The following is a 24078-nucleotide window of genomic DNA, read 5'->3' as shown; positions in this document are numbered from 1 at the left end:
AAAGCTACTGAAACTGAAAAAGACTAAAACACTGACATTGAAATAGTCATAAAAGGCATAAAAAAAGAATGGATTTAGAAGAGCGACAAATAGAAGAAGACAGGCAGGAGGAGGAAATAAAGGCAAGCTTAGCAAGAGACTAGAAGTGAGCAAGCCAAACCAGGAACGTGGAAGACATGAGGACAAGATTACATGTAAACATCCCCTGAACAGCACCCAGCCTCAGTACTGCAGGCTGTACTGGCAATATTCACTCTTATTTGCTTCCCATATGATCTATAATGCTTAAAAAAATGAATTTGTCTTCTCCGAGACATAACTCAGTCAAAACAGAATAAATAATAAATCATGTGGATACTGCCGGATCTATCTGTATAACCATGGTTACACTGCAAACAGCTGATATACTTTAAACTGTTCACTTGTTGGGAGTAACTAATGTTGAGATGTAAATCTGCTGCTAATGCCAAACCGCCACTTTCTGCATGTGCTTCACTGAATCGTAATGTAAAGGCAGCGGTACGTCATCTCCGTGAAACCGAAACCAGAAACAGAATTGATGTGCCTTCTCCAATTTAGAGATGTAATGTCAGTAAGTTGTTTTGAAACATCACATAGACAAAATGCATTTTACGCTTTACATGTACAAAGTTCAGTAAAGGTGAACGGCTCAGAGGACGAGCACTGACGTTACTACGGCAAACGTTCAGGAAGTGGAGTTGAAAGCCTTTTGAAGAGTTGCGTTATTTAGCAGCTCAGTTTAGATTTGTGAGGGAAAAAAAGACAGAAGCACACGGCGGTGAAGTGGTTTGATGAAGAGATGTAGAGGCATCTAATGAGGCCAAGTGTAGCCTTTTTCGCTTCCTGTGAGTGCAGCCTCCACTCTGATCACCATTTATCACAGCCTCTCAGTGCATTTTGTAAGGTCTGTATCTGTACACAACACCAATAATCCCTCCACTGCATGTAACTTGTGAGACGAGTGGAAAGCGATTGTGTGTCTGCCGTCGTTGGGAGGTTAAATCTTGAGTCAGCACACATTTGTCAATGCATGTAAACACAACCACTGTGAAGAGAAGAGGGCAGACTTACCGAGGAAACCTCTCCATCGTTGCCCGTGGCTGCGGCCGGGGCTGCAGCTGCAGCTGCTGCCTCCTGAGCCGCCGCCTTCATGGCGGCCGCCTTCCGCAGCTCCCGGTTGGCCTGCAGGGTGGAGAAGTAGTTGACCGCCGCAAACTCAATCAGGGCAGAGAAGACGAAGGCAAAGCAAACGGCGATGAACCAATCCATTGCTGTGGCGTAAGAAACTTTGGGGAGGGAGTGGCGGGCGCTGATACTGAGCGTTGTCATGGTCAGGACAGTGGTGATACCTGGATACAGAGAGGAGACAGACGTCAGGAACATGCTGCTCTTCATTCTTACCATGGTACTGACATTGGTGGGCTTGTGGCAATATGAGTGAGTTTAAACTTCATTTTTGTTTTTAAATATACTAGGTTTCTTCATTGCAGATAGTTGGGCGATGAGATCGATACCACTTTAGTGTCTGTGCCTCAAATATGAAGCTTGAACCAGGATGCAGTAAGCTTAGCCTGTAAAATTTTCAACAAGCGGTGATTGCCGATGATATATTCGTGTGGGTGTCCTCGCTGCCTCTCTGCCGTTGCTGGCCCCCGTGTGTGCTACTGTGTTAACTCGCTTAACAAGTCTGTCACTGAGCAGAAGCTCTCACTTGCTCTTCTGAGACAGACCATTAAACCAAAAAAGACAAAAAGGAGAAAAAAATCAGCTAAAAAAAATGCCTGAAAAAGCATTTTTAAAAGCCCAACCCTATTAGCTTTAGATGAAAACTGATGCAGTGAAAACCTTCAAAATTTAGAAAAAATCCTTGCCTACCAACATCTGTGAAGCTCACTTATAGACCATTTATTCCCAAACACATGGATTTTATAACATCAACAATGGCTGCATTCCATTAAGTGTGCTGGTTCGTGGGCTCTGGTATTGTGCATGCTCACTCACTCACATGGCTTACTGGGACACTCAATAGAATGGAGCCATTGTTAAGGTCATTGGTCACACCGCTGCTTTTCCTGTTTTGGCAAGTCTGCCGTGAAAATGGGCTACTGACTTATGTTTAGGTTATGTTTTGTTTGATTTAATCTGCACCCAGGCAGACGAGTCCAGCAGATGTCACTTTGCTAATCCGCTGTTAGCCAAAAAAACATGACATAACATTACTCTGCAAGAGTCCCCGAGATAAAACATGTTAATTAGTGAGCTTCTGATGTGCTAGTGTGCTATCTTTTGTTGGACATAGCTGTTTTCTCCTCCCTATAGTACATTCTTAATGCTAAGCTAAGCTAACTGCCTCCTGCCTCTAGTCTTATATGTAACTCACTCTCATCAAGAAAGTGAAAGTGACTAAATCAAGTGCTGTTGTACGATGAAATAATATTTTTTTTTGTTCCTTCGATAGCAATATCAAAGTCACACAACCCTTGACCCGTGACACAACCCTGCACAAAATAAGCAGGTGTGTACAATACATGGATGAACTTTGGTTATTTACTGTGAACTTCAGTCTGAGTGCTGTGACTAATAACGTTCCAGGTACGTATGAAGTGTGTGAATGTCTCTGATTGTGTCTGTATTTGAAAAATCAGTCATACAGCTAACCTACCTGGGAATGTTTGTCGGTGAATAACAATGGGAAAAACTTGATTATTAGAGACCGTTGCAATCAGTTTTAAGTGGACGCACAAAACCACACACATACAAAGAGAGCTGTAATGTCACACTATACAACAGAAAACAACTTAAATAGCTACCATTCAGCCTGCCAATGCATCAAATCTATCAGGTTTGATCACAAAAAGCTATTTTATACTTTAAGTCACATACAAAACTGCGGCGTCTCTTTGTAAAGTACCCCTTTAACACTCAAAATCTACCGACTGGCAAATAATGCCCATGATCATTTCAGCATTGCAGAGATGGTAGCAGTCGAAGCACTCACGTCAGTATCTATTAGACCACGATGCTGCAGAGATGATTCAATGCTAGGTCCGAGAGAGGTCACAGCATGAACTGTAGAGAATCACTGACCCACAGGTCTGAAATCTGTCAGAGCTAAAGTGAGTTTATTTTCTAAAAATATTGGTTTAATCCATTTTGATTTTCTGAAGACTCGGTTTATGGATGAAAATGCAGAAGATGCACGGTGCATGGTCCTGCTTATGGTGTAGATTATAATTATATTTTCTCTTCAAAGGGACTAAATTTGAGTTTTCTTTCAGTGGAAAACTGTAGCATGCACAACATTCCAGTGTTCAGTGTTAATGCAGGTAACGAAAGGCAATAATATGATGTGAGCAAGTGGAAAAAAGCACAGTAGAGTGCATACCTCCGCCAAGGCTAAACAGTCTCCTTTAATTTAATCAAGCCTAATCCAGTATCAAACTGAATGGCCCTGTTTCGCTCTACATTCTACACCACTTCTTAACAATAATTTATGCTCACCAGATCTAGGATCCGCATCACATCGTGCTCACTGATAGATACCAGCCATATAAATACGCCTGATTTTTTTTCCATCAAGATTCATACATTATTCCCTGAGAAGTTAACAAAAATGTTTAAAAAAAGCCCAAAAGTGATTAAAAAAAAACAACCAACAAACAAACGGACATGGGTGAAAACACAAACTCCTTGGCGGGGGTAATAATCTCACCAAAAGTAATTGGTTAGGTTTAGGTAAACATCATGGTTTCACTTAAAATAACTGCTTCTTTAACTGCTGATTAACCCTAACCTCCTCCTGACGTGACTTTCTGGCTCTTTCAACTACATCCGTCCTTTCACCTGCTGGTACTGCACCTTTAAACACGTGTGTCCTCTCTCTTGAAGCATCTTGTAATCACCTATTAATCACTTGGATGGGAGGGTGTCAAAATTTGTCTCTTGTCTAAAAAAATGACATAAATCAACACAATGTGAGTGTGACTTCAGGCACAATGTTGCTCTACATGAGGTTTCTTCCTTTTCTTTCCCGTTAAAGGGTTTTTTGGGGAAAGTTTCTTATCTGAATCAAGGGCCTACAGACAGAGGGTGACGTACGCCGTACGGCTTTATAAATAAAACTTGACCTAACGTGGCAAGTATTAAATGCACTTTCATGTGACAAATTAAAGAAAAATGGCAATAAATCATGGAGTGCACACAATTGATTCTGCCATGGAATATTTTTAACACAAGGCAGAAACTCTGTTTTTGTGGCATATAACAAGAATGTCAGGCCATTTGGCATTTCAGCTCAGTGAGGTTTGCCAAAAAGTCACTTCAGCGGATGCTAATCTGTGCATAAGCTGACTAACCCGTGCCCCCGCACTGGCACGCCTATAAAAGGGACCAAATGTCTGTAAACAGTCTTGAGAAAGCTGTCCAGTGGGATGACCGGACATGAGCCCCAAAGCATTTGCTAATATTTGTTCATATGTTCATAAGTATCACACATCACGAGCCTCGGGTGAGATGATAAAAGAGATTAGCAGGCGGATTAATGGATGTGCGGAAAGATGACGATAAAAGACAGAAATGGACGGTAGGTGTCAATGGATATGCGGGAGAGTGAAAGCAAGATGGCTTTTGACATTTTTCTCAGCTGAAGTGAGACTTCACTAGGCTTTTAAATCTTAGAGAAGTCCGTCAAAAGTCCCTCTAAACTTCTGGCTATGGCTCCAGTTTGAAGCAACGACTACAAGGATCCCTTTGAGCACAGCCTCAGAGAAAAGGAAGAAAAAACACTGTATAGATCTGAGAGCATTCATAAATCCTCTCGGATACATCATAGTTCGTGTAGAGTTTGGACCACACAAAAGGTCCATGGCAGGTGCATTTTAGAGGCACTTTTTGAAGTGTCAAACTATCAAAAACATGCCAAAAAATAGATATGAAGTGCAATTTTAGCTCCAAAAAAACAAAAAAAACCACCTTGTATTCACTATAAAAGGATTTTCCACTGTCTCGCCCAGATTCCATCCTTATTAAGTCAGAGAAAGATGCTGACAATGAACATCTCTTTTAATGGCCCATTAACAAAGTACATATCTAATTCACTTTCATCAAGCTAAAGCAAGCAGGGAAAAAGGGCCATTGAACACTGCTGTCCGTGCTTTTACCAAACGCACGCAGTAGCCGTGCACATTTCATTAGCAGCCGAGGAACTTATGGGGGGGATTTAATGCACCTAATAGTGTCTCAGAGCATTTTCTGCACACCACTTCAGTGGTGAAAGCCAGCAACTCTCAAACACAACCGAGCGCTGGCTGTCTCGAGCCCGAGCACAAGTTAAATGATTGCGAAGGGGAGGAGGGACACGGGAAGAAAGCCTGTCAGGGTAGGAGGGAGAGGCAAGAGAAAGAAAGAAAGAAAGAGTGTAGGAGGGAGGGGGGCGAAGAATAAAGACAGGATAGAAATGAAATGCTCGGGGCATTTATGTGCTTTTATAGGGAAAAAAGCAAGGTACAAATTAGGCCACACTCAATTAAGTCTGTGAGACTTGTGCTCAAGGGACTTTCAGCTCTTAGAGAGGTTGTTGACAATCCAGCGCACAACATACGATGACTTAATGCAGTCTCAGAGTGGAGCATGTAGCAATTTGTCTTCTGGTCTCTCCTTCCTCATTTTAAACTTTCTATCTTATATGCAACATCAGCAGCATGCACGAAACTTTCCCAGATAATGGCTTCGTTGGGCATATGGAACTACATACTGCAGCTCCATAAGCAGGGCGATTTAATCTGAGGAACAAACTATCACGGTTGAAGATAGACTTTGTCCTTTTGCCGTAAAAAGTCCAATATTTGGTATATGCTTACTTCCTATATAACCTAAAGTACTCTGCATGCCCTGGGCTCACCCACAGCTCCTTTTTAACAACAGCCAATTCAACGAATGAGCCGAGTTTTTTATGCTATACCCAATATTGAGAGAAATGAAAACAGCAGGACGAGTGGGGTTAATGAGTTGCCACAGATGTGCTTTTCCGCATGGGGCCTCGGCTCCCACACGAACGCTAATGATTGGGATCTATTCTCCGAAGAAGTGCGCAGGCTCGTTGGAGTGCTGGCTCGCCTCCAAAGACAATCGCCGACCACACAGCCATAAGCTGCGAGGGCCAGCAGTGTCACTCCGCTCAGCTGCAGCTTGTTGAAAATTAACGTGCGGGGAAATTAAATTATAAAGAGTAGGAATTCCTAGTTCCACATGCTTTTCCCCCCATGTTTTTCCTCTTTTGCTTTGTCTCTGTCTTTTTTTGTCTCTCTCATTCCTCTCTGTCTTTGTTCGGTGTCTCTCACCCTCTCTGCTCCCGAGGCTAGAGCTTGATGGCAACTGTAGCGTAATGTAATGTGAGCAAGCGGAACCTGTGAGTGCTCGGGAGAGGGCCAAGTAAACATCCTCCCTCTCCCGGCCCCTTGCATGACCAATTTCAAAAAGGACATTTATTCCCAATTAATGCAGCTCCACCACAGTGGAGGAGGAATAGAGATAATGAAGAAAGGTTAAAGCGCGCCGTGATGACTGTGTCTGTCTTTGTTCTGTTGCGGAAAGGTTGTATTTTTAGGGCCGCTCTGTGCGGTTTAATCCAATCAGAGTGCAGTGGATAGAGAAAAGTATGTTCGCTTAAAGTTTGCAGAGCTTCACTCACACTGGGGTCAAGCAGTGGGCTGGGAGTCGATAAGCCAGAGAGAATCTTCATTTTGAGTTTTGCAGTATTGAAAACGATAAAGTTTTGAGGGCTGAGAACTCAGTGACGAAAACAAAAACTTGATATAAACTACTGTAAGTCTCATCAGAAAGTCGAGACCTTGCACCGTAATACATCACGGGCACAGCGTTAGAAATCCCGAACTGACTCGTTCTGCTTAGTGAATTGACGTGATTTACATTCTTCTCCACATTATAGTCCTCTTTAAGTGATTGCAATCATGCAAAATGACGACAAAACAAAAAAAAGCCTCTCCATTTCCTCCTCCATTATCAGCGAGACCATTTTGTTGCAATTTTTGGCAGCCATATGAGAGCAGTCCTGAATTAAAAAAAAAAAAACCCATTCCATTCCAACATGAAAGTAAATGTGCAGCATGTGTTCTTCTTCCATTTGCTTCAGTTTGCATAAATATCCTTTTTAACCTGATTTTTTTCTCTTTTTAAAATCAGCTTGAAAGTCACACAGGAATTCCACCAGCATGTGAGTAAAGAGAATTTAAAGGGAGCTCACCGAACACGGTCCGAGCGGGAACCGATTCCTTATTAATCCAGAACGAGACTTGGGCCAGGATGACCGTCATGATACAGGGAATGTAGGTCTGGATCAGGAAGAAGCCCATTTTCCTTTGCAGGTGGAAGTGGACGGTCATGATGACATATTCACCTGACGGAGTAAAGTCAGTCATTCGCATTTCTGTTGGTGGCAAATCAGCAATTCATGCACGCACGACTACTCGTCCTGCGACTGACAGCATAATAACATCTTTTCAAAAATGTAAAATAGCAATTTTGTGCAGAAATGGTGATACTGATGATAATTGCTGTTCAGTTAGTCTTATAATTGTGAAGAACTGCAATCACATTTAAATGTTTTGCTTGCATGCAAGTTATCTCATAACAAAACTGTATCTTTTTACCTCGGTGTAAGATAAAAAACTCTCACTGCACAAGATATTACATAACCCTGAAGAAAACCTCATTAAAAACATGTCAGACAACACATCAAGAGTTGAAACCACAGATCACACTCTAATGTGCATCTCGGAGCTGTGAAATCATGATCTGAAGGGTTTATAATCACCACACACTTCACACTGGACTGGACAAACGCAGTTCTGGGTACAGGTCTTTGCTCACCTGTGTTGGACTTTAGCCTCTCGCTCGACACCGTCTGACCGATGAGGTCGTACTGCAGCAGACTGGATGATTCCTGTGGCACCTCGACGGACGACAGAGGACCTTTCTTCCAAGTGTACACGATCTCGCTGATGGGGTAAGCATCTAGTTGGGACGGATAAAGAGCTTTGTTAAAACGTAGACATCCGGCGTTTCCTAAAAAAGTGCTCATTAGCTCCACCGCGGAGGTTGTGCTTTCACCCGTGTCCACTTGTTTGTCGGTCGGTTGGTTTGTCAGCAGGATTACACAAAAAGTACTGAACGGATTTTCACCAGATTTGGATGGTGGATTTTTGACATATCCGTTAATATCTCAGGGAATAATGCACGGATGTTGATAAAAAAAAAAAAAACAGGCATATAGGTGGCTGATATCTATGACTGAGGACAATTGGATGCCAATAGTTAACTTATTGTTCGATGGGTGGTTTTAAATTTAGAGTGATACAGCGTGATTGAGTTTCATATTGGATTAGGTTTGATCGAATTAAAGGGAACTGTTGGGCCTTGGCTGAGGTATGCCTTCTATATTCTAGTTTTTTTTAAATAATTTAATTGTAGCAAAGACAAACCACAAAAAACAAAACAGCCAAAATAGGTTTTTAGGCACTGTAGATGCATACCAGTACGACAAAGGCAGACTGGCAGAGGGTACGCTCCCTCCGTAAATATATCAGCTCATTCTAAGGTCACAATAACAAAACAACTTCTTTTCAGGTGTTTATACACTAATGAATGAATAACACTGAAAACCTAATACAAAATCATGAATGAATGAATGAATTTCTGCCGGTAGATTCCCATATTCCCAGACAGAGGGCCTTTAGTGACCTTTTTCATTTTTTCTTACACTTCCTCAGATGTAATGTATATGACATTTCATATAGAGGTCTTTGGATGTATGCCAGTCAGATTACTCCGTCAATCGCTCAGTGACAGAGTGATCATTTGAGAGTGACACCATCTGTCAGACCAGCGAGGCTAAAACAAGAAAAAAAAACAACAAACTCACAACTCCCAAACTTGAGCGGGCAAGCATGGCCGTCCATCGGGAAGTTCATCAGGCGCATGGGGCACTCTGCATTTATAGTTAACCTGGCAGAACAGAGAAGAGTTGAGAGGAGTGTTTGATTCATATTTGATACACTGGTACTGGCTAAGTTCTGACTACTGTTTTAAGACGGATCCAGTCGGTGTGTTGCAATGCTGCGCAATGGCTAACACACTCGTTAAAACCACATTTGATGTGAGGTGGATGGGTGAGATAATGTTGTATATCATAGCAGTGTAACGTATCTTAAAGTAGCTGTACCCCTCTTACAAATATGGATCAAATCAAGTGCTTTAACTAAGTAAAGTCAGTCCACTGAAATAATCATTTTAAGAATCTGTTTTTGGGCCATCAGTAACTCAGGGGGATTTTGTTTTCTCATGCTACATATTTCCTTTTGGAGCAAAGCTGGAGTCATGTTTGTTTGAATTGCTTTCCAGGCCTGTTTTCAGTATCAGATGGCACATATCTTGTTTTTGGAATGGCACTCCTCATTTCTTTTCATGTCTGTGCATATTCTTGGATGCCTTTTTTTGCTTGATTCGCTTTCCAGGTCTGTGCTCTATTCCGGTCTTGGCTGGGCTTGGAGCTCACTGTCCAGCACTGTTTACCTCATGGTGTAGAGGATAGTTCCGTTCTGCATGATGCGGAACAGCTTGTTGGGGGTGGTCATGTTGTGAGAGATCGACCTCTTGCCATTCCGGAAAAAGGTGTCCGGCGTCCAGATCTTGCTGACCATTAGGTTGTTGAGCCGCAGGATCTCGATGGGGCCCTCGAATTTCAGCCGCTCGTCGATCCATGTCTGACGGAAGAACACGTCCATGGTGTATTCCTGGATGGGAGTTAGAGTGCGCGTTAAGGATTTATTTACTATGCTCCTACTACTACCACCTCTACTGCTGGTGCTGCTTCTGCTCCTGCTGCTACTATCTCCACTACCCCCTGAGAGAATGGCAGATGGGTTTGTGAGCCATGGTTTCGTTGGACCTGCTGGATAGTGTTCTGGCAATGTGATTTTTATTTATTTTTTCTGTTATTTCTGGACTATTCTACCACGGTTGCCTCATGAAATGAAAGGGTTTGCGCCTAATTTTAAATTTTACAATCAAAACATTTGACGAATGTTTGTTTTTGTGGGAGCTGATGAGGCATTTTTAGACACTAACATACAGCCGTTTTCTTTACGATACAGCGCAATACGATACAAACAGAACCCCGCACTTAAAACATCTTTTTGATGTGTGATGAACTCATTGAAGTCTTCACAAAGTTAACAATAGAAGTCCGTCCTGCAAGCTTTTAGATCAAATGGATGGCCTCGCTGCCCTGAAGAGCCTTTCACATCCCCTCTCTATGGAACGTATCACATGGCAGTTCAAGTAGGCTTTAGATGCAGCGCAACAGTATCTAAAGCCTAAAGCCACTACCCAAACAGTGTAGAGTACAACGGCGCTCAGCCTATCCCATGTCAGGAGCGGCGGACCTATCCGTCCCAACATCAGCCGCATCTCTCTCTCTCTCTCTCTGTTTCCCTCTCAGGCAGGGGGGGGGGGGATTGTCAACCAGATTAAAATCCTAAGCTGCACTAATGACATCCTACCCAAATGCTGGAATAATGAAGGCTGGGAGAGCCACGACTTGATGCCTATATGCACAGCGGTGCCAGGAGAACTGTACATATTCTCTTTTGTGTTCATACGCTGACACCGAATTTTGTTGACAAGCGATGAAACACATGCATGCGTGTGACAGCCAGTGAGTTAGTGAGCCCCGTGCATCCTGATCTCAGGGGGTCAGCATGCTTTACATACCATCTCAACATCTGACACAGGTCCAAAGCTGGTGACAAAGATGTCAGTTTTGACCTCTGTAACTGGACCTACAGCAGAAGGATAAGTAGTTGCTTTGATACAGATTTTTAAAAAAAACAACAACTTTGGGTCAGACATTTGAATCTTTTTCAAAACATAAAGCTGTGCAAACATAAAGCTATATTTAATGTATAGCCTGTAGGCAGAGCAGAATAGCCACTGACAGTCAAATTCGTTTAACAAGTAAGAATATGACATGATTTCTAAGTTGTTCATCAAACTGAGTTTTAAGTTATTAGCTTGTGATTTTGTCATAATTGCATCAAATTAAAAAAGAGAACTGTGAAAATGAAGCATTAAAGCACAAAACCACATGAAAATGAGGCACACATAACTACAGGAGTGAAACTTTATCCTCTAACCTATTCAATAATTAATGAGGCAATAATATCGTATAAATTACAGCATGACACGGTCATCATCATACCTCCAAATCCAGGTCGTAGCCTGTTGTCATAGCCATCCAGTAATCTATCCAATATGCGCGTGATGTTATCCAAATAGATACTGGTGTCACCGTGCTGATTTCCCCAAACACTGCTCGCACTGTAACTAAAGTACACACACACACGCACACACGCACACTCATGAAAGCTTATTTCAACACAGATGGGGGGAAAAAGAGATCAAAAAAATACAGAGTTTCTCAAATGCACATCCATCCACAGCCTCTGCTCGCCGTGCGTAAAAGTCCGAGAACATGCCGAGAAAAGAGTTGCCATACTCACCAAGACAGGAATAAGCAAGTCAAAAGGAAAGCCATGCCTCGCAAACACCCCACAACTAGAAATCCCTGGTCAACTTTTAAAATCAGCATATTCCATCCTTTGGAGGCATGTTTAAGCGCTGGGTCAGGTCTTCTTTTAGTTGTGAACCGTGCGAGGATATCGCGCCAGTCCAGCACGACTTGACTTCCCCCTCTAGTGCGGTTGCGCCCGCCTCAGCCTGAATCGCTCAGTTGGAAAAACCTGAAGAGTTTTTAAGAGAGTGAAGAGGAGGGACGAGGGGGGCATTAACATTAATCGAACGAGGCATTTTTTAAATTTTATTTATTTATTTATTTTTTTCAAGCAAGAAATGCACCGGTCTCAAGTGCGACTCGGATGTTTTGGAGAGTGTTTCAGTTTGGTGGGAATAAAAATGACGCTTAGTGAGCCTGTTTGATGAAGGCTGTTGAGGAGAAAGGAGCGATGGAGAGGGATAGAAACAGAGAGAGAGAGAGAGAGAGAGAGGGGAGGGAGAAGTGGAGGAAGAGAGCCTGCACACATACAGCACTGTGATATCAATGGACAGTGACATTTTTAAATGCAGTATGATTTCATAATTCTGCTTCTCAGCCTTTGTTACCTGTGTGTGTGTGTAAGTGTGTGTGTTGGTGTGAGGGCGTGAAATTTTTTGGCCATGCAAAGACAGAAAAAATTTGCTACTAGAGATACACCACGATGAACTGTGATTCACATAGTGGTTGGGTGGTTGAGTGGAGTAGGTGGTAGATGCATTTAGTGCAACTTCAAACTCACAATAGCCATAGAGCAAGAAGAAGAAGAAGAAGAAGAAGAGTGGGGGAAATACCACAAAGGCTGACACGAGTTTATTTCTGTTGCAAAAAAAAAACACAATTCAAGAAATTGCATCATTTTTCACCAAAGCAAACAGTGTGTGGGAGGGATCTTTTGACTGCACCACCATTTGTGATTTAAAAAAGCTTATTATAACCCTCACACTGAACAGAACTCACCGTAACCCAATGTGACCTTTAAACTAAAAATAAAACCCCAGTTCTGTGGCGGAGAAAAGAAATCAAAGATTCCAGTGTTTGCCTACTCCAACTTCAGCTCCAGTCTTCTCTACATTATGTCGCCATTGATCATGGAGCTGGGAATATGGTATTTCAGCACGGCATTACTTTTTCATTATAAGTGGTATCGTAGTTATGTTTTCAATAATTCACGCCGGGGAGAGGAAAAAAAAAATATAGGATATTCTTCTGACAGCATTAAAATGTGGAGACTGATTACGCAACATAATCCTTCAACTCTGGTCTCTTTGTGCTCAAAAAACACAAGTTATATAATGATCTGGAAAATATGATTTTCAATATGCAAACAACAATGGATCGCTTGCGGATCAAGTGCACCCAGAGTTCGCCCTTTAAAAGAAGATTGGACTTTATACTGTAATGTGTCTGGTGAATGGGAAGATCCCCTTTGGTTTTCATTGAAAACCTCTGGTGAGCTCTGTTTGAGTTAAAGTTCAGGAGGATTTCAAGTTTACAGCGTAGTTAGAATATGTATTTCCTCAAATCTATAGTGCTGCAACACTAAGGAGAGTTGGAAAGCGTGTCTTGTTCAGGGAAATTACAGTAAAAATACCGTCAGCTACAGTTGCCAGCATGAAACTGCTATTCCACATTTTACCCTAATGTAATCTACAACAACAGTTTATTACTGTAAAACAATATTACAGTACTCTGATGTATAGAATAGAAGTTTTACAGTAAAATACTGGAAGCTTGCAGTTGCTAGCATCAAACTGTTATTTTAGTGTTCCTACTGTAAACAGGTTTATTAATGTAAAATCTATCCAAGTAGTGTATAATGTGGTCTTTACAGTGTAATACTGCTGTGAGCTAATGATTAAAAAATAGTTAAAGTAGCACATGTTCCTCAAAGACATCAACATTTACAGTATTATACTGTTTTTTACAAAGAACAGTACATCGCTGTACAACATTTCCTGCATTTTCACAGCAGTTTGTCACAGTGATATGTAACCTTGCTGGATGTACTTGGGATCAGACCAGATATCTTTGCGCTACAACCCACCATCCAAGAGTTGCAGCAACAGAAGACAAAGAAGTAGTAGCAGTAGTAGGAGTAGATGTGTAACATTAATTTATGTATCAGCAGTACAATAGGAAGAGCAGAAGGAACAGTAGAAGCAAGGGGGGAGATGCAGAAGAAGAAATATAGTCACATGTACATTCAAGAAGCAGCAGTTAGCGGCACTTGAGAAGGAATCCTATATAACATGCAAGCAAGTTGCTGTTTCAGTCTCTCTGTTGGCTTTGCTGAGAGACAAAATAACGTGACCCTAATGCTGCGATCAACTTGATCTTATCAACCCGTGAGGTCAATCTGACCAACCACAGCACGCTGACCATGAAATCATCCTGACCTGATTCACTTTGCCGCCACTAGATGAGGTTGGGATGAGCGGGGGGACAACTTATTCTTAATTGGTGCGAATGCGCTTAGCGTGCTATATGCAACGGCTTCTGTCATCACATTGCAGTGTATATCTACACACACACACACACACACACTCACGCATACATGCTCACATGACATGGACGAGAGCCATTACTCTTTAATCCATCTCTATAGCTTTAAGCATCATACATGGACACAGCTGCACAGTCGTTATTAATCCCTGCTTTTTAGGTATGCCGTTAACACTTTGTAATATTCCACCATAATAAATTATGCATTTATCATTAAAGGGGCAATATGTCAGAATTTTAGTTGAAAAAAAAAATATATATATTTATATATACGTATATATATATATATATATCAACCGAATGTGAATAAATGGCAGTTCTGACATTGTGATGTCTATGTACTGTGTTGGAGAAATGCCCACTGAAGTTAGCATGCATCCAGCTAACCTCCCGCCTGTCCCAGTCCAAGCTCCTGTGCTAGTGGTGTAAACGTTTACACTCCCCTGGCCCCCGAGCTCCCAGTCAGAACCATTAGCTTTACAGCTAACTGAGCTAACAAGTTAATGACAGCTACAGTTAGCAGCAATTAGCAGTTGATTGAGAACGAATTTGACAGGTAGCCAATTCTCACATTTTGCGCCTTTAATTAAACTTTAATTAATAGTTTTTCACTATTCATAAAGCATTTATTAGTAAACAACTGCTAAATAAATGGGTTATAAAGCATTTCATTGTTAACAGTGAAATAACTCTTAACTACAGTTTAATCAACTATATATTACCATTTATTAATGATGAATGATTCCCACAAATTAGCACAGTACAATACTGAATTCATACTCTTACTGAGAGGAGCCTGCAGCCACACAGTACTGCACAGATTAGAGATGACTGCCACCTATATCAGGATTCTATATATGCACTCACATTCTTGCACGTACCCGTGTCAAGTATAGAGATCATTTTCCTACATATAGTAGCTTGCTGGCTGGTTAATTGTCTGACTGGCTGGCTAAATTGATACAATGGTGCACTGAGTGGCTAGATGCATCTCCTGAATGACTGTCTGACTGACTGACTTACAGGCAGCGATCAGAATGTAATGCCTGTCGTCCTGAGTGGTTCCTGGATACCAAGTCTTAAGTGTTCAGTCGCTCAGCCGAATTGTATTGTGGACGCTCAGCCAAACATCCACAATAAGAGCTACAGAGAATAGAGAACAGATGGTTAGAGAATAGGAGCTATGTAAATGCAGATCGTTATATACAACATATATTAATCCCACCTCCTGAGAGTCAATAGCTCGTACAGTTGTATTGATTAACCTGCCATAATTAACATTTTCAGACACCTCATTCTCTTTTCCATCTGGCCCGATTCATACCTTCCCTGTGATTGGTCATTAGTTTTTCAAAGCCCGTGTCAAGTGAACAATGTTAAATAATGGGAGGCCATTATATCTAACAGACAATATTTCCACAAAATATAATCACTGAACCATTCATTAGACTTAAGGTCTGAATTGAGATGAAAAAGGCACAGTGATTATGATGGATTGCAATTAGGTATGCCTCATTCAATGAGAACAATACACCTCACATGCCGGGGTGGGTAGCAATTCAATTATGTCAATTTAGGAAGTACAATTGCTTTGGGAAGATAAGGGGACATACTTCAAAATCCAACGTGTTTTGATGAAGAAGGGGGAAAAAAAGCCTTCAGTGGGAGTTTGTTAATTAGTTCATTATTCAACAAAATAGGATTTAATTAAACATGTCATGATATGTACTCCGGATTTGATTCCCACATAACATGCAGCCGGGTGCCGAGCTAGCAGATTACTGCGAGAAACTTTCCCCAAAAACTCGCTGACCTTTTGAAGGAAGAGGAGCTCTCAGATGGCGGGGCTTTTTTTTCTTCTCTTTTTGCTAAGCCGTTTGCTCAGTGATAGTCATTCATTTCTTTTGTTTTCCGTGGAAAAACAGACTGACACTGACATACACAAAAGCACGCTGTGAGGAGGAGAGAGAAAAAAAAAAGGAAAGCTGCAGAAACAGATGACAACGGCAGAAGAAGAACAGACGAAAAGACCTCTCTTGTTCCAGATCTGACTATTCTGATACCTTCCAGTACATCTTATGCTCAGCGCCACGGACAGCTCCAACATCCAACTTATTTTTATCGCACTGAAGTACTGTACGCAATGACATTTCAAAGTCACTGATAATGTACTAGTACACCGTATGCTCGCTTGGGCCTCTCGTACAATGCGGCGCTTCATTGCTTGTTATTACCCAAAAAAAGAGTATTGTCTAAACTCGTTTCTGGCCACGCCACAGTGCTTCTATAAATACACGATATCTCCCACGTGAGATGGACCCACTGTACTTCATGAGCCTCACCATGTGGTATCTATGGTAACCACTTACAGTAGGAGAAACTCAGCATGTGTGGTGAAATGTGTGTGTGTGTGTGAGAGAGAGAGAGCGTATTTCTAGACTATTAAGAACTAAATGTGTTCACGGGAATGGAAAGGTGGGAAATTTCTGGTCATCGCATCTAAAAGCGATCTGAATGAGGTCACGGTGTAAGGTGAGGGTTAAGTTAGAATGAACTTAAGGCCAGTGTACGAGTTAAGACTCAATCAGTGTGCGGTGGGCCAAAAGGTTTAGGGTTGAGACTTGCATTTAGGATGTTGTTAGGGGTTAGGTAGTGACAGAAGGTCCGGAGTAATGACTGAAAAATAAAAAAATGCTCCCACAACTTAAATATATAGGTTAAAGGTTGTGAATTGTGCATGGTACTGTGTGCACGGGCGAACGTATAGTATGTGTTGTAACTGCCTCCATGTCCGTGACCTCATTCCCTAAGAACAACATTAAACTTAGCGTCTGAAAAACTTTCGGACTCGATCCAGCTGCTCTCTCAACCCCCAGAGCCACACATCGTCAAGAGCACACACAAGCAGTAGTTCTTAAAAAACCTCCCCGCTCCTTAGACGTGATGTGCTGCACCACCTCCAGTGGATTCGACGTCGGGGAAAGAAAATTTCCACTGCAGTTTCCATGGAGACCAAACCATATCATAGTAAGATAAAATAAATGTTGATTTTGAGAAAACAGTTGTCCTCGCTGCCTCGGTTGACCTTTCGCCCGGCTGCAGCCAAAAGCTTCACAATGAACTGCGCTGGACAGCTGCCAACAGCCTGCAGTACCGAGAGAGGAAATAAAGGCAGTCAAGAAACACAGAAAGTCAATTCAATATACTTTATTGCCCCGGGGTTTGTATTGTTATTGAAATGTAAATGTTGTGCTTATAATAATTGATCTTGACACAGACATGTCAAGACAACACTTTTCAGACACCAAATTTGCACATACGCACCATCACAGACAAAAAAGCACAAATATTAATAGGCTTGTATGTATATATATATAATAGTTTGCATATGTACTGCACATGTGGAAACTCAAGAATGCACCTCATGAATGCAATACACACATTAAGATAAGAAAATAAATGTGTAACCATTTCTATGGTAACAGATATATTTTCTCTGCAAGAAACTTTGTTTAAAAAAACTTTATTTTCTTACTGCCTCGGCTGACCTGCAAACCACAGACAAAAAGCTCATGAAAAAAAAGGAAGGAAAAGTTGAGCAGCGGAAACTCTGCCAGCAGCCCCCAGTGAAATACAGACAAATACAAAAAATGCAAATTTGAAATGAACAACGACAAAGTTCTTCAGTATTAAAACCTTCATTTCAGATAGATACAGTAGATATGTCATGGTGTGTGACATGAGCTCCAAACTATTAATATGCTGTTGTGAAAGCATTAGTGTATATGTGCAAAAATGTGTGTATGAATGTATCATTTTAGGAACATGTTTTTATTTATAACTCTTTCTATTTTACTTGGGGGTGAAAAGCGCATTTACACTCTTTTTTTTTCTGTTGCAGTTCTCAAAAAAGTAATTGCTATCAACACATCAAGCCATGCTGTGCAGCGCGAAACATGCCCTGGAAAATGCTGTAACTCAGAAAAAAACCCACTCAAGTCTGATGTCAAAATAAAGAAATTCATTAATGAGTGCCAAAAATGAAATGAAATGAAACTACCGTTGCTACAGTGACAACAGTTATGTCTATCAAATTGTTCATGTGATATACTCTGAATTTTTATTCCTCATTAAAGTTAATGACACTTGCTACTCAAAGCCCCCCTGGAATGGTGACAGTGACCGCTTCACTAACACATCCAGACTGTGAAGTCAGAAATTCAACCTCAAAGCTAATGAGAACAACAAAACACACACTCAGACACATGAAACGCTTCAGTTAGATATTCTTCTTCTCGCAGCGCTTGTTTCATGATGATCATGTAGCCGATGCTAAATTTGGGCTCACATACTGAAAGCATGCATATGATATTCCTCCCTCAGCAGATGTGAGGATAGAGAGTTAGTACTCTGTCTCTATGGTTACCACTTGTAGTTATGGAAAAAGTATCAATGTCAAGTTAAAGTCAGCGAGCATGCAGAGGTGGTACTTTGCCAACTCGGCGGAGCTGTCTTCAAACCGAGTTGATCCGATTACGCCTGACCTGGTCAGAACAGTTGGTTGTCTCTCAAGGTTGCAATTTATTCAGCTGACTTAATACAGTTACTGGTTCGCTTTCAGCAAGGATGATGGTTTTATGCCAACATTGGGAAGGGGGCAATGGCAATGTCTTAAATATAAGTCATAAATCTTCATAAATGTCAGATCTAAATATAATGGGATATAATGCAATGAGGCTTTCAAACATTTCATATTGCTTTCAATTTTTCGGTTTTCATTTACTCTCCCAAAGATCAACTCCTGCCATCTATTCTTCAACACTGTCTATGTATTTATGGGTTTTAAAAATCCAAATGATCCACACTGTCAAAAAAATCGCATGCTGCTGCTTTTTGCACAGCTGTCTTTCTACAGCTGCTGTGTAGCTAATACTAAATTAGCTTTTCTTCTGCTAGTGCAGCTAGTCAGCAAGTTTTAAGTCTGAGCAGACAACATAATCTTAACATTACTTAGCAAACTAAAATGAGGCCAACGTGCCAGTACCCGAAACTGCAGTTCCTTGGATGGCCACTTGAGGCTGGCTAATGGCTAATGTTTAAATTCCAGACTTTAGAGCAGGAAGAAACATATGTACAGCCTGGTGGGGAAAAAAACCAGTTTTGTTCTCTATATCTAATTTCCCCTTTCATGACAACTGTACAGGGGGGTGCATTAACCAGCAGACAGCCACTAGGCTGACGGGCTCTGAAGGACACAGTCGTGGGCAGAGCCTGGAGCTCGTGGAGGAATAAACACCTGGAGTTGAGGAGAACAAAGACTTTGTTTTTAAACTTTTGGGAATTGAAAGTGGATTCATCTTCACTCTCGCTTCTCAACCCTAGCTTCTCTATATGTGTTAGCCTTAGATAGCCTGGCAGCTTCCAGGTAGGTGGGCTTATTCAAATAACTAGGCTTGCTTCACTTCTGCCTGTGCGCCACCTCTTAGCCTGCAGTTTGGCTGAGTCACTTTCTGCCAAGATAATACCAGTACGACCCACTTTGAGCCTCCCTCTGCCTCCTCAGAAACCTGATGACGTCATAGTGGCCCTGTCGACTATTTTTAGAGTCACTGCTTGGAAAACATTAACTAGAAGATCACTAGCTCCATCACAACTCACAGCTTACTTGGTTTTCACACTTTTTGGAAAGAAATGTCCTAATTTTGAATATCAGCTTTCTATCCGCTTCTGGCTCCCCCATGGTTATCAACCATGCATAGTTACATCTTTGTTTTGTTTCATGCCAGACTGCAATATTGCTTTTGAGGTTGTATACTGCCCCTACTTACATCACTGAAGGTATTATCGCATCAACCTAGCAATTTGCAACTTCCTTTGCAAGTCCTCTGCTACATTCATGATTTTATTTGGGGGAAGGGGGGCAAATGCACTTATTCTAAATATTGAGGGGGACGCCCCTCCTGAAATCTGCACCTATTCCTAAAAATGTCACTGAAATCTGTTTATTCCATAATCATAATCACTCTACTTGATGAGATTGAAAAACCTTGGTCTCAGTTTTATTGACATACCATCTTATTTTCTTATCTACAGTGTATAACAGAATGTCCTTATATAGCTGAAATCCCTTGTTGATACTAAAGCGAGATTCTGAATGGCATCAAGTGTAGGCCTCGCTCTGTTTCACTAGCTCTTGATCTTTGTAATCTGCAGGTGGCATGGTGAAATGTTGACACAAGAGGCCAACGGCTGTGTTATCATCCTGTGTCACCGTCTAAATCATCACTTCTGGTGCCAAGAAACCAAAAGAGTGGCTTTTGGCAGAGGGCCTCAAGTAATCCTCCTATCGTCTTCCATCACTCCCTCCATCTTTCCACCGGTTCCAACTGTGGCTAAAGCTGACACTCGGCCTGGACTCCTGTCAGCCGTTCTGGCAGTGATGACTAACGTCTGTCAGGGACATAGTGGAAGACTGAGGGTGCGATGAAGAGGGAGAGGGAGTGTGTGTGTGTGTGTGTGAAGGTAGGCAAGGAATTGGCAAACCATGTGCTGTTTTGGTGGTGGTTATTCAGGGAAGGACACCGCGACCTTGACGAGGTAGCAGGTTGCGTCTCCTCTGGTAGAGGGAGGGTAATGAGGCGCAAAGGTTGGCTGATGGACTTCGTTTGTCCTGCTTATCTACACTTCAGAGGTCGAAACCACCGCAGTGACATTTTGCCAGGGACAGGTGGAGATCCTGGCCAACAGCATCCCTCTGGTGGTGCCAGGGCTTTCATGGAAACCCTGCAGTCCAGGACACATCCAGGGGCATTTTCAGACAATGCTGATGGGCCTTATTTGCTTCCAGTAAAGGTGAACAGTGATGGATGGAGTGCAACCACTGTGGTTAGCATAGTGGACTATGGATCTGTGAGTTATGGTGACAAATATATGAACATAATTTCAGGTGAAAGTGTCAGCTCATCACAGCCTTGATGCAGGAGGAAAGGAGCTATTTGGGTATCCTGATCATTCAGTGGGATATTTATACATTACTTTTATTGTATTTATCCTTTTTTATTTGTGTTTGGTACTTAACTCCTTTCGATTTTTACATTATTTTAAATTGTCTGATTTCCTCATTAGAGTACTGAAATGTTGTAATCTTGTTGTTGTTAATTTTGTTTTTGTAACAAATAAAGTTTGTTATGAGGCTACATTACAACCATATGCCACAGCACCCCAGTGCTATATACAGTAAGTGGAATATAACTACTGTGTGTACATCTACTTAAGTACTGCGTACAAGGTCCTTAAAAACTTCTTTGTTCAATCAAATATAATAAATATAAGAAAATCAGTGTTGAGATCCTACAAAACACAAACATTTCTTCCAAAGGTATAAGATTTATGATCTGTTTACATGGGAATGCCACACATCTCTGTGCACCAGTCAGAGTTAATCAACACTTAAATAAAAATCTCATAACATATTTTGACTAATGTTGCCAGCACTGTCATTAAAATCTGATCAGGCCACCCACATACATCCCTAACAAAACAAATAAATGGGTTTTTGACTAGCATAAAATAAAATAAAAAATAAAATGGATACATAATAATTAATTTTTTTCTTCTCACTTCAGCTTCGGACATTGCTCGTTTGAGTATTTACTGTTATATAGATAAAACTTACTTTATAAATATAACAATGCTCTTATGGATGGACCGTAGAACTTTAATGTGTCTGCCAACACATTAACATGAATCCTACATCCATATCATTAATCATTATTGTCATTATTATTATCATTTAATTTAGCTAACACCGATGACAGTCTACCTCTGGTTCCTTATGTAATCATGTGAGGATGCTAACACTAAATCACAGAGAGGCATCGATCCATAACGGCAAACTGGTCAGCCAGCTATGTATTATTGAAACATACTGGCCAGTTATCTACAGAGGTTGCAAGTAACAAAGCACAAATACTTCATTACTATGTACTAAAGTAGAAGTATATGTACTTGAGTATTTACTTTTCTGAGAACGTTTTACTTTTACCACACATACTTACAAAACAGGGCTGATACTTTAGTTTTAATGCATTTGAGGGGAGTGAAGGCTTGTAGTGACAAAGGCTCAGGTTCAACTAGCATTGCACAGAAATTGCTGGTAGAAATGTCCTGCAGATGGATACTTTTCTCTTATACTTTGAGTAGCCTACTGTACAGTTGGGAGCCTAAAGCCTAAACTGACAACCCAAACTGTCTATTGTAAACAGTCACTATAGTCTACAGACTGACTTCTGTGCTTGCCATAGTTGCATACACTCACTGTTTTCCTGTGCAGTGAGGGATTATTAGGGGCCTCAGTTTTTGTCTTATTCTAAATAAAGTGCTTTAGATAATCTGGCTTAACTGTCAGCTGTTTACAAACTCTCTCTTAAGCCCATTGTTAGCTATGTCACCACATTCTGAGAGACTTTAGTGAGTACTGTGTTATCATTAACATTAGAACGTATTAGAATTACTTGAGCTATGAAAATAAAACCCAAGTTGTATTAAACCGCTGTCCTTTAAGTAGAGTTTGGATTCTGATGGCAAAAAACAGACTTTAACTATACTTCAGCTATAATTTTGTAGTCCACAACATTTATTTGTCAGTAGTTTGTTTGCAAATCAGGCTTTTATATACAAAATATCTTTGCTATTAACAGTTAAGAAAACCTAACATCATTGTGGAGAAGTTACATGGTAATGCATCGGTGATCCGATAATGTCAGATATAATACTTTAACACTGACAGATGCCACTCTGCATTTTAGCTACTCTTACTTTTAATGCTTTACAGTAAGTACATTCTACTGGCAATACATGTTTTATTTTAGTTTGACTGTAAGTATGCGGTAAGGTGTATTTCCTGCCTATAAAAATGTGCTTTGAGCAAAAAGTTAATTAATACATAAAACCAATCATATCCCACTCAGTTATAATTACACTACACTTCCCTGGTTGTCAGTTTTTTGGTTTCTGGATTCTTTTTGTGTCTCATTGACCTAAATACTCACCTTCTCAATAACTAGGAGGCTATCATTTAAATGTGCCTACCACGGGCCTCTAATAGAGCTCTCCTACTGAGTTAAGGAGCTCTAATCAGCAATGTCAATGCTGTAATTGCACTACACATAAAACGAGAAATACAGAGAGGTGTTTTAATTACAGAGAGAGGCAGAGTGCAATTTTCATCTCTGGCTGACAAATTGTGTTTGATTATACTATAAATGTTATATATGTTAACTGTCAGAGGTCATGTTGTTTGGTAATTTCTGATCTGACATCCAAGCTTAACTGGACTTTTATGAGTTCTTCTTAATCAAAGTATGCACACATACACATAAATATAGGGACGTAAAACATAAATACAAAACCACCATTTGTTCATATTCGTCAAATCTCCACAACAATGATGGAAATTTCAAAGACATATTCATGACAGGATTGGGAGAAAAGATGCCACTGTATTTCGGCCATGTGCTTTGGCATACTGCCGCTCCATCTCCGTGGAACTGGATGGATATCAGACAGTCAATCCATGGGAGGTGTTACCTGCTGAGAACAGACCAGGTGCAAACTCCACAGTAAGACCACAAGCTGTAGAGGTTTATTAAGCACTGCATAGTAATCCACCCTCTTCCCTTGCCACCTTCCCTCTGGACATGTCTGAAATGTGTAAATAAATAAAAGCTGATCACACTGGCTTTATTAGTTTGCCAATATTTGGCGGGGGTTTTACAATGGCTTTAGCAAGATTTAATTGAGGAACATTCATTAATGAGACATGTGGTGGGTAGAGATAGAATTATAGTCACACCACTTAACACGGATAAGCTCCGCATTGTAATGAATATGAACCTGTTCTTGTAATGAAGTTGGTGTCTTTTAGA

General features: G+C 41.0%; 1 protein-coding gene across 2 annotated transcripts in view; it reads right to left on the bottom strand.

Annotated features, from left to right (window-relative positions):
* Positions 1-12057, bottom strand: part of gabra6b (gamma-aminobutyric acid type A receptor subunit alpha6b) — a 33969-nt gene extending 21912 nt beyond the window's left edge. The window contains exons 1-9 of one of the 2 annotated variants that reach the window (XM_084374430.1): positions 11953-12054; positions 11598-11837; positions 11297-11421; positions 10810-10877; positions 9610-9830; positions 8960-9042; positions 7909-8052; positions 7283-7435; positions 1093-1370 (exon numbers count right to left, since the gene is read on the bottom strand). In XM_084374430.1, the coding sequence (XP_084230556.1) occupies positions 1093-1370; positions 7283-7435; positions 7909-8052; positions 8960-9042; positions 9610-9830; positions 10810-10877; positions 11297-11421; positions 11598-11686 (1161 nt within the window). In that variant the 5' untranslated portion in view covers positions 11687-11837; positions 11953-12054. Of the gene's footprint in view, positions 1-1092; positions 1371-7282; positions 7436-7908; positions 8053-8959; positions 9043-9609; positions 9831-10809; positions 10878-11296; positions 11422-11597 lie in introns of both variants that reach the window. The other variant, XM_084374429.1, reaches the window with a different exon arrangement.
* Between the last annotated feature and the right edge of the window lie 12021 nt (positions 12058-24078).

This window comes from Pagrus pagrus, assembly GCF_965226575.1.
Source record: "Pagrus pagrus genome assembly, chromosome: 14".
Taxonomy (NCBI): Eukaryota; Metazoa; Chordata; class Actinopteri; order Spariformes; family Sparidae; genus Pagrus; species Pagrus pagrus.
This window is presented reverse-complemented; position numbering and strand designations above follow the sequence as displayed.